The sequence below is a fragment of the Colius striatus genome, chromosome Z, assembly GCF_028858725.1.
Source record: "Colius striatus isolate bColStr4 chromosome Z, bColStr4.1.hap1, whole genome shotgun sequence".
NCBI lineage: Eukaryota > Metazoa > Chordata > Aves > Coliiformes > Coliidae > Colius > Colius striatus.
The window spans coordinates 25,376,316-25,387,764 of NC_084790.1; the positions used below are offsets into that span (position 1 = coordinate 25,376,316).

At 38.7% G+C, this 11,449-nt stretch overlaps 1 protein-coding gene across 3 annotated transcripts in view; it reads left to right on the forward strand.

The window, feature by feature from the left end:
- The window catches only part of SNCAIP (synuclein alpha interacting protein), a 92,946-nt gene extending 82,135 nt beyond the window's left edge, over positions 1-10,811 (forward strand). For 2 of the 3 annotated variants that reach the window (XM_062017906.1, XM_062017905.1), the window contains 4 exons: positions 1,910-2,002; positions 4,389-5,451; positions 7,186-7,256; positions 10,283-10,811. In XM_062017906.1, coding sequence (XP_061873890.1) covers positions 1,910-2,002; positions 4,389-5,451; positions 7,186-7,256; positions 10,283-10,367 — 1,312 coding nt within the window. In that variant the 3' untranslated portion in view covers positions 10,368-10,811. The remainder of the gene's footprint in view (positions 1-1,909; positions 2,003-4,388; positions 5,452-7,185; positions 7,257-10,282) is intronic. The other variant, XM_062017908.1, reaches the window with a different exon arrangement.
- Positions 10,812-11,449: the final 638 nt, after the last annotated feature.

The window sequence follows — 11,449 nt, forward strand, 5'->3', positions numbered from 1 at the left end:
GGTGGATCTGAATCCAAGAGCCAGGGGAAAGTCCGAAAACTCTTTACATGGCCTGCACTGCAGCCCCCTCCATCTATTACCAAGCTGTCATGGTTTGACATGACAGTCATTTCTGATAAGGGGGAAGGGGCTGTAAAGATGGCTCCTGTAAGAAGTTGATAGAAGGTCACCCTAGCTCTGAGCCAGACCCACTGCTGGGGCTGAGCCAATTAGAAACCTCCATAATCACTTTTTAGGAAGAAGCCAGAAGAGGAGGGTTCTTCCTCTTCCTTCTTTCTTCTGCCTCTTCTTCTTTTCCGGCTGGTGGCAGTGCAAGGAGTTGGGAGAGAGAGAGAAACAACCATGCGGACCCCAAGGTCAGTCAGAGATATCGGGAGCTGGGCCTGGGAAGAAAGGAGAGATAGGGGAGAGAGATCTTAAAGTGCTGGTTGTAATTTTCTTGTCATCCTACTCCCTTTTTGCTTTTTATTCTGTTCTGTTTCTTGTAAGTAGTAGAATAAACTTTCCTTACTTTCCTCTGTAAGTCGAGTACTGGAGTCTGTTTTGCCCAGAACCATAATTGGCAGCGAGCCCTCCCTGCACTTGTCTCAATTCACAACAACCTTGGTTATCTTTTTGCCTTCTGTTTCGCTGGGGAATCCTAATGAAAGTAGGGGTGGAATGGGGACACCAAGCAAGAGACTGTCATGGTGCTTCATTGCTGGCTGGGCAAAGTCACGACACAAGCAAAAGTGTCTCCTCGCAAAATTATGACATCATGTTAGGTCTAAGTTGGATGGGAGCCAGGACAGGGAGAAGTTTTTCCAGCACATTGATCTATTCCTTCATTTTTGTAGAACTACTTAAAGGTTTGGAAGTTATCTTGTTCAATTAAGTCCTTCCTATGGAAATAAGTATGTGGCATGACAACAGAGACTGTGATTACAGTTCTGTGGTAAATGGAGCATCTAGTAGGGATGTCACTTTCATATTCATAGAATCATAGAATGGTAGGGGTTGGAAGGGACCTTTAGAGATCATCTAGTCCAACACCCCTGCAGAAGCAGGTTCACCTAGATCAGGTCACATAGAAACATGTGCAGGCAGGTCTTGAAGACCTCCAAGGAAGGAGACTCATATTACTAATGATTTATGTCTACTATTGCAATTTTTTGAACATCAATCTCTAAAGTTATTTACAAAATAGTGTAGCTCACAACACCACACTGAAAGTGATAGGCTTCAGTAGGTACAGCACTAGTGAATATAAGGTGGTGCAGAGCACAGGTAGGGCAGCAAGCAGATGTGATTTTTCCTACTCCTCAGTGATCATACTTAGCTCTGTCCTGCATTTGAAGATTGGACAAGCCCTTCCTAGTGGTTAGAGGCTCCTCTTGTGAGTTCATTTGCAGACAGAAAAGGAGAATGCAGTTGTCTGAGCTCTCATTTAGCTGAGCAAAAGCCATCCACCAAATGGAGGAAGTTACTTCATCTGTCCCTTTCCTCTTCCTTTACACAAACAAGAACCAAATGGCCCTGAGTTTGTTCTGGTATATATTTGTTTCTGGACTGTTATTTTACATGAGTCACTCAGTTGCAATGAACTGCTGCTTATGATCCTACACTTGTCCTTATACAAAGTGTAATAAATCATCTCGGACAAGTGAACCTCTCTTGCTGGTCTTGTGCGGTGATCACAAAATATCTGCATAAATTCAGAGACAACTACAGACTGTGTATGTTATTCATTATAATTTATCTATTTATTTACTATAGAATCATAGTAAAGTATGTCTGTACTATGTGAAGTGTAGGTAACAAGGACAGCTTTTTTGAACACCAAGTTGAATGATTAGTATCAGTTATCCTGTAGCTTACTAATGCTGACAGTTTTACAATTCAAGGTAAACAGTCTTACACTTTTTTGCAGGCAGACAGTAGAACGTGTGACATTACAGAATCAACTCCAGCAGCTTTTAGAAGCCCAGCGATCTGAAAACAAGTCCCTGCCCACATCCCCAAGGTAAGGTGATTGGAATTGCACTGCAGTCTGGATTCCTGTGGTTTTATTTCACATCAGTTATTAGGAGAAGCTGTGACCTGTCTAAATAGTAGATATGTTGTCTGGAAAGTAAATGTGGGTATTTTACTCTATAGGCTTGAAGATGAGCTTCTAGAATCTACAATTTGACAGTGTCATGTATAAATATTGAACATTTTGAGTGTGAAATGAATAGTCCCTCTTTCCCAACAGAGTTAAAGTCAGATTTACAGTGGAATAGGATGTATTTTGTATTAGACGAATAGCAGAGGATCCTAGAAACCCTTAGAAATGTTGTAAGTTTGACCTTGCAGCAGTCCATCATACATTATTGTCAGCAGTAATTCGTAAAGCCAGTTACCAAGAAAACCTACTTTCAGAAATCTTTTGTCTGCAGTAGTTTGTATTAAAAAGTCAAAACTCCAACAGACACAAACTGAGTAACAATAAGAGGAGAAATGTAAAGGCAAGAGGTCTGGATCTGGAGGCTGCTAACATATCTCTCAGACTTCAGCCATGGTGTCCCAGTATTACATTGGAGCCAAGCAAACACACCTCTGTTTGATACCAATCTGAAGACAACTTTGAAAGTAATAGTGTAACTCACATGTAAACAGGACTCAGTTTATCATTACCTTCTAATTAAGTTTTCTTCCTGGAAAACATATACAATGATTCTCCTTGTGTCAAGAGTTCTTAGGGAGCTACATACATGTTAAAGTCAACAAAAACGGTTCTGCAGATATCAGTGGTCAAAGCTTTGGGTCATCAAGTGTGAATCATAGGATCAGTGACTGTTTTTTTTCCATTCTCACAGAATCTGAAACATTCTCTGGACAAATGCTCCATTTCCCTGAATTTCATGTGTCAGTATTTCAGACAAGTGTGAATGGTTACAGTAGTGGATGACAAAGACATTGGGATTGGAGATGCATTTGTGTAAAGGAACTTCAGCTAGGAAAAAACTGTTAGCTCCAAGCTCCTGCTGAAGTAGAAAACCACACTGGAAAGAGTTGATTTTACTTTTTTTTTTTTTTTTTGATAATTGTGGTCTTTGTCTTCACTGTCTGAGAGCTCAACAGAGACAAGGGGACCAAATGATGACTGGTCTTTCCAAGGGGTCTTGCATTTGAGTACTCTTGAGCACTAGGCCTGTTTTACTTTCAATATCAGGTAAGACTGAGTGAGAGCAGATCTTACCTGTATCATTTTTCCAGTAAAAGGTTAGGTTTCAACATCTTTTTAGTTGTGTGCAAGTCTGAAAATGATAGTCTATTATTTACAGTTTTATTATATAGTTGACTACTGCTTTTCCTTCCAACTAGAACTCACCTGTGAATATTTTCATCATCCAAGGAGCCAGTAGCAGATCTAAGAGAACCTATCCCTTTTACTAGGAATGTCTTTTGTAGAAACATGCATATTCTGCAATGATTGTTTCTGTTTGTTATAGAAGAAAAAGCACAAAATGAAGTGCAAGATACATGGCAAAAATAAGCATGTGAATTTTGGACACTATGAAAACTATGAACCTGTCAGAGTGCAGGTTGCTTGGGAAAAAAAATGAAATTTATGAATTCACTGCCTCACACTAATCTTAATTTTTGTCAGCTCACCCTTGCTTAGAGGAAAAGCAGTTTAAAATAAGAATGTGGAGTATTATCAGCTCAGGCATATGTCACAGAGAAAGAAATGATCTTCCTAATTTATGTTATTTGCAAATCAGACTTACTTGAGACTGCTGTTTCCTCACTATATAACGTTTGGAGTTCTAAATTTAATTTATTATTCTAATAGTATTCAACTAAAGTCATGTCACCTTTCTCATGCTTTTCAGTATTTTATATCTGAAAAGGTTTGAGTGCAAATGGCCCTGACTTTTTATGAGGTCTTATATGACTATAATTGATACCAGATGAAGCTTAGAAATCATTGCTATGATGCGGAGAGCTGACACTTGCTCAGTGTTTAGAATAAGCTATTTCTGTACTGTGTGACTCAGATAGTAGACATTTGGCCTTGCAGAGTTTTTTCTCATTTTAAAATGTGTCAACTCCTACAAATAGAAAACAGTATCTTTCTCTAAAATTTTCCTCAGAAAGTGTTAAAATGAACATTCTAATTTTTGTTCTTAAGGAGTTTTCTTTGTAAGAGAAAGTGAAGAGATTCAAATCCTAATTAGGAGTGGAAGCAGGGTTACATCTTTCTCTGTGTAATCGTCACTGTGGCATCATAGTAATGGATTCCATATGAGTAGCGATGAAGAGGATAACTAACAATAAGCTGAGAAAACGCATACATTGGAAATGGCACATTTTATATATGCATTAATTTGTTTATGGTGTTTCCTACTTTTTTTTTCTTTAAGCTTGCCATCATCTCCTGCTTCTGGCAAACCCCAGTGGAAACCATCTGAAGCAGATGAATTATCTCCACCAAAAAGTAAATTGAACGCCCAAGATGGGATTCAGATTCTTGGCAGCTTGGGAACTTCTAGTCGAACTCGAGCCAAGATAAAAGATGAGGACTCAGATAAAATCTTGCGCCAGTTGTTGGGGAAGGAAATCTCTGAAAACGTCTGTATGCAGGAAAAGCTGACTTTGGAATTTCAGGATGTTCATGCATCCAAGAACGTGAAGAAAATTTTGCCAGAGAAAAGGGAGCTGAAGTTAGCCAGACTGAGGCAGCTCATGCAGAGGTCACTCAGCGAGTCTGACACAGACTCAGCTAATCCTGAGGACCACAAGAACACCCCTGCAAAAAGAACTAACAAACCAAGGCCTCAGCCCATAGTGGAGAGTGTCGAAAGCACAGAGAGTTTGAACCTGATGATTAAGAAACACACTTCTGCAGCAGGACGCCGCTTCCCTTTCGGCATCAGAGTCCCAAAGTCTGTGGATGGTCACAGTCCTTCCCCTACTTCAGAGAGCAGTGATCCAGATAATGAAGCCCCATATCAGTCTGGTACTGTATCCCAGAGCCAGTTTTGTGGAGACAACTCTCCATCTAGCACGGATGGTGCCACTGTTCAAAAGGTTGCTACCAGCCCCAAGAGTGCTCTCAAGTCTCCATCTTCAAAACGCAGAACCTCTCAAAATTTGAAACTCCGAGTAACTTTTGAGGAGCCTGTGGTGCAGGTGGAGCTAACAGAGTCAGAACTAAACGAGGAAAAGGATAAGGACCGTGGCAGAGGACTCGTGCGGACTCCGCACGGCTTAGGGGAGCCAGTAGGAGAGCAGCTGAAAAGGCCTTTTGGAACCTTTCGGTCCATAATGGAGACACTAAGTGGCAACCAAAATAACAACAACAACAACTGTCAAACAGCAAACCTGATCAAAACCTCATCAACACTGCCTTTTACCTCATTAGGAAGGAAAACAGCAGAGAGCAAGGGAAATCCAGCAGCTCTCACAAAAGGAAGAAGCAAGCCAGTGAGTACGCTGAAAGAAAGAAGGGCCTTTTTTATTCTTGTCTCTTTAAGTAATGAATAAGTTTGGCAGCTTGTTCTTCCTGCCTTTCTATAGCAAAAGGAGGCACACAAATACTTTATTTAACCTGTAGAAAGCCCATCTACTGTTTTAATTTGAAAAGGCTTTCTATGGAATGGCAGGTATTGCTTGTGTAAAAAGACTGTGCTATTAATGCACATGGTTCCCATGTTCTTTGTTGAAAACTTTCCACAGAGACATGACTCACCTGGAAATCATTCTTGATTTGCTCTGAGTGACAAGTTATATAATGAGAATGTCACACTTGAATCCATGGGATTTCCAAGAAGTAAATAACCGATATGACAGACTATAGGTCTTGTCCTGTCCTGTGACCAAGACTGATGAGGCCAACTGGGTAAAAATCAGTAGTAGAATATAAAAAAGAAAAATAACAAAAATATTCTTGCTTCTTTGAGCAGTACCAAGTCTTATTTGCCCTCCTTTTCCTGACAGCGCAGAGTCTTCTTATGGCAGAACATATAGTTGATCTGTAGCAAAATGTATTGGATCCAGATCATTCTCTGTCTTTGGTCAATATAGTGCTCTTCCCAAGATCCCAACAGGAAGAGAGGTGTCACCAGTTAGGAGGCTGGGTCCTGTGTTCAAAAGAAAGGAGAAAATACTTTTATCAAATGTATCTTCCAAGTGAAAGGAAGAGTTACTAAATGAAAGAGATAGAGGCAGGAAATACTGTGAGTGCAGTGTGTTTGTAGAGTTGAGAGGCAAAATGCGAGCATCCGGAGGTAGAATTAACAGTTGATTGAGTTGGAATGGTAGATGATTTAATCCTCTGTTAAAGACAGGGTGATGGGGGAAGGGATGGATGGAAAGATGTGGCAAAAGAATGATTTCAGGATGAAAAAAAGAGCATAAAGCAGGCCAAGATAAGGAGGTGGAATGGTGAATTATGTACTGTAAAAAGCATGAAAAGGAAATGGTAGAGAAACACAGGAGACTCTTAGGCATAAAGGAGGCAAAATGAATATAGAAAAGAAACAGTGGAAAGAGAGAAGTGGGAAACGGTGAGCAGTCCATATTAGTGGGTCCAGTTAGAACAGTAGCACTACAGCAGAATGTGAAACATAATGAAGAATTTAAAGGATAATGAAGGGACAATTTATCAAAGTTTACTTGAAATCACTGTATGAAATAGCAATTTGAGCCTTTAAAAATATGCACCATCTAGTCAAACAGCCCATTTAACATCCAAGTATTTTCATAAGACAATGGCAGTTCTTTTCAAAAGAGTGATTCAAATCTCATCTGAATCAGTTTTTATCATGACAGAGGTAAAAACAGTCTGTCTTCAAAGGTATTCTGATAGATTGAAAGGTTGTAAGTAGTTTCTATAGTTCCCTAAGAAATTCAAAGAGCTGGATGAGGGAATTCTAACAGTACTGATGCTTGCACTGTAAAATGCATGTGAAAAGGCCATGTTTGTATGTCATTTGTATGTCATTACCAAGATCAAAACTGTGGAAAGGATACATTGTCATGCCAACCCAAAGGACCAGAGCACACATCTCATAGAGGTAACAAGTTCACCCTCATTTGCTAGCTCAAAAGGAAATCTGTTAGTGTGACTATTTGACAGCATGTTTGGTAGACTTCCGTGTTATGCATGCCATAAGCTCAGTGCATGTTTTGAACTGATATGATGTTGTACTTCCTTAGGGTCCTTACTTCAACTACACCACCCTTTCTTCTAGCACGTTGAATGAAGAACTTCTGTGTACCTATGCATGGTATGTGCTTATGCACAGTAATGTTTTGCTTCTCTGCTGCTTTGTTTTTTCAAATTGCATGTGTTTGCTAACATTACCCATAACTGAAATACTGGAATAGACTGATGCATGAGCAGGGAAATACATTAACAGATGAGCATCTAAATTCCTAGAAAAGCAGAAATTTATTATGGATTTCTGCTGATATCATCATTAAACTGGCTACAGGGTTTCAGTTCCAAGCAAGTACAGAAAGTTTTCATACTCATAAATACACCAGGGAGTATAGCACACTTTGGCTGAGTATTCAGCCTCTGTTGAATGAAAGTCAAGTACCAGATGGGCATGGAAATTAAATTTCCTCTCATGAGGAGAGCAAAAAGACCACAGTTTATTTCTAAACAGAGAGTACAGAGAACATGAGGCAACATTCTGTACTTCAAGTCTAGTGCTCTCCCATTTTCACACATTTTTTCTCCTTGACTGTGAAGCTGAGTCTGGTTTTTAAGTCTATAGTTTGACTATCTTCAAACTTACTTTAGACATGTGCCATAAAGACTATTCAGGCAGATAGAGGCCAGATTCTCAAGATCCATAAAGATATGTAATAAAAAACAATATTTGCCAAAGTATGTATTTATTTTATAAGCAAATGATTTCTAAAAATTACCTGTCATTATTATTCAGCTCTTAACAGTTGTGAATTCTTCAGATATTTTTTTTTTCCATTAAACTGAGATTTAGGTTTTTTCATTAGGCCTGAAAAGGGTTTCTGTTCACACAAATATTACACATTTAGAGATACTTCTGTGAAAATTGTAAGTTCGTTATTCAAGTTAATTCCAGACCCTAAATTACTTTCCAGTTACTCTTTTCTAAACATCTAATATGTTTTCTTTGTTGGCTTGGTTCCTAATGCCAACATCTTCCTATATTTAAAAACTCAGTTTCTGAAATGGGAGTCTTGTTCTGAAGTTGTTCACATGGTGTATGTGAAACTAGAAACAGAACTGTTTCCAAGAGGTTTCATTCTCTCCTGAAAACAAAGAGGGAAATTCCAAAGCAGAAAACTGACTGCACAGCAGCAGTTTGAGGAGTGGGTGGCCTACACTGAAAACACCCGTCTGCATGTCCAGACTGTGGAGTAATACAAAACCATTCTTCTCATCCTTATATTAGAGCCAGGTCCCAGATGTAGACAGTTATGTTTCAGTATCAGCTTGTGTGAGAAACCCCTGGCAACACAGCATTTCTCCAGAAGCAGCAAGACAAGGAATGATCTGGGTGCTGCTGCAAAGTCAGCTGCTGGGAGGGTGAAGACTGGGCCTGAACTCGTGCCTATTCCTCCAGACACCATGTCCCTAAAGCTGCCCTCATGGTGATGGGCACATGGAAGACCAGAGAATAGGAAACAAAGAGCAGAGTGCAGTTGGGACACAGCTTGAGAAGACTGGTATTGTACCTATATAGTAGGACAGAAGTGAGAAAATTGTGTGCCAGAGTGTGTCATGAGATTTTCAAAACTTGCATAGTAATGGAAGATGTATTGAGCTTTTCAGAACGCAGACCTGAAGGCTCTCAGAGCTTTTAGCCAGGCTTCATGGTGTCTTTTAGCCTACACTGTGATTTTTGAAGGGCAAATTAGTGTTTGTTGTTAGTCCTCTGCATGCTGCACTGAAGCCTGCGAAATGTAAATAACAGAACATCGTAATTTGTGTTCACTACAAGCCCCTGGACACTGTCTGAGTTTTTCCTGGATGACCTGGGGAGACTATGTAATTACCATTTCAAAGCTATTTTGAAAAAAACAAAAGTTTCTGGAAAACAGTGCAGTCTTTGGTGTTCAAAACTTTTGTACATTGTTGTACTGTGGAGATATATTTCTGGATGGAATCCCAAACCCATTTTAAGTCTAGGCCCTATGTAAGGCTTTTATTATCATCTTCTGGAATCTAAATCCATGAAAAAAATCCACCTTTAGTCAATTGACATTCTCGTCAATCAATTTCCAGCTTCTTTTTCTTCAGCTTCTTTTTTTTTTCATTTGTTTTCTTTTTTCATCCAAAACAGTCAAGTACATCATGGCTGTGTAGGTTACTTTTTCAGGTTTTTCAGGTTAGTCACAGCTTAATACTAGGGATTCATATTCAATTTTCTAGTATCCTTTTAAAATTCAATACATCCTATTTTTCTTAAGGCCCTAGAGTAAGTTTCAGATGGTCAGGCTGAATTGGGATATTTTTTCCCCTTTTGGAAGGATTGTCTAGTTTCTTGCACATTGCAACTCCAAGTAAATGCTTGTAGTTTTTTTACATCTTACATGTATGCCAATGAGCAGTTCTTTCCCACACTGTAAATCATCTGAGCTCTGCAGTACATTAAGCACTAACTCATCAATGCAAAACACTGTATTAGCTGCAGCTATCAATAATAATAATAGTTGTTTCAAATGACAGCAGAATCTACCATCCAATTTCTGTCAGATAGTAAACTGGCCATGCTGCAAAAGTAGTAAGTGGATCTAACCTAACAAATATCTCACTGCCAGACCTAGTGCTGGATAAATTACAACTTCAGTGTACAGCCTAGAAAAAGAGTGCTTATCTGTATGGCTAGTAAGGTAGTTACAATTTAAAGTGGTACAGTATAAAATCAATATGAAAGGAATTTAGGTCTTGTCCCAGACAATTTATAGTTCTTCTGTTGTGAACTCTTATGATCATGCACCAGTTCCATGAGGGTATGTTCAGCATTTCTGTGGTGACGCAGGCACCAGCAGATGCTAGAAATTTGGTTAGTAATTAGTAATTTTGGTAATACGTTTCCTTTAAGTCAGCAGGCAAAGTTGTAAAAGGCATGCCTGAATCGGCATTACCACATAGAGACGTCTGCATTAGCTAAAAATTATGCACTTTGCGGTCCCAGTGAGAGAAAGATTAATTCAGAGTTCAATACTTGCAAATGGAATAAACCAAGGTAAACAAACACAGGGTGATTCCCTCTATTGTTACTGTTACCATGAGTAATTTTCTTCTTCTTCTCTCTAGGCATAATGACATCAATAGGAAATGCCAGAAAACAAACAGTCAAAAGAGTACTGAAAACCTGGAGCTGCAGGAATTCTTCCTCTAAATGCCATCTCATGATGTCTCACTTTGTTTGAAATACCTGAACTATATCCTTTTGAAACACTTATGGACACACTCCTCACCAGCAAAACAGCAGCTGTTAGGATGCCTTAATTTGTAGCAGTTAGACCACATACAAAACTTTTATATGACATATGTGTATATGTAACTTGTTTGTAAGCCGTGCTGTGTAAAGACGTGGGTAAGCATAAGTAACAATTTAAAAATTGTTATGACACAGGCAACCTCTAAAATGTTTGTTGGGCCACAGAACACCTTTTTGTACTTTGTGTGTTGCATGGATATATTGTCATATATCTTCATTTCCTTTTGTCAATAGCATTTACTGTCAAAGTTTCAGCCAGGACTCTGCCTGCTCAGCTCCTCGGTGAGACCATGGCAAAAGCATTGATTTTTTTATTATGTTATGTCTGTTGTTATATCTATTTTTTGTAAAAAGGAAATAAAACCAGTGTTAATAGATCACACTGAGTGCAAATACTTGTCATACTTCACTATTTCATCTTTTGAGCTTTGTGATTTATTGGTCTTTTTTTTCATGTTCACTGTATCACTGTTCATGGTAATGAGACAGTGTCCAGTACCAGGATTTCAGTTCAGTTGATCAGTTCAGTCAAGGATTGCTTTAATGTTTAGTGATCGCTTTTCAGCTTTAAAATGTGTAGAAATTAAAAAAAAAAGCATAAAAGCAATTTTGAATTACTGTTTACTGTTACTTTCCAAACACTGTCAATGTGCTCCAGTCTGTTCAAATTATCAAGTAATCTGGTAAGACCTACTCCATATTCTCTCAAAGCTGTCATGACCCTTTTTTACTGAAAGTTCTTTGAACATTTCAGAGAAAATGCAGTTCTCACTGAATTTACTTCATTTCTGGTAAACAGTGAGTACATTCTGCAAATGGGTCAGAGAACACCTCATCCAGAAACAATCTACAAGGCAATCTTTACTTAAAACATTTATTTATATCTAATATGTTATGTATATATTTGCTTTATTTTGATTATTTTTATCTATTTCCATTTGAAGACTGCTATAGTTTGATTGGAATGATACAAATACTTG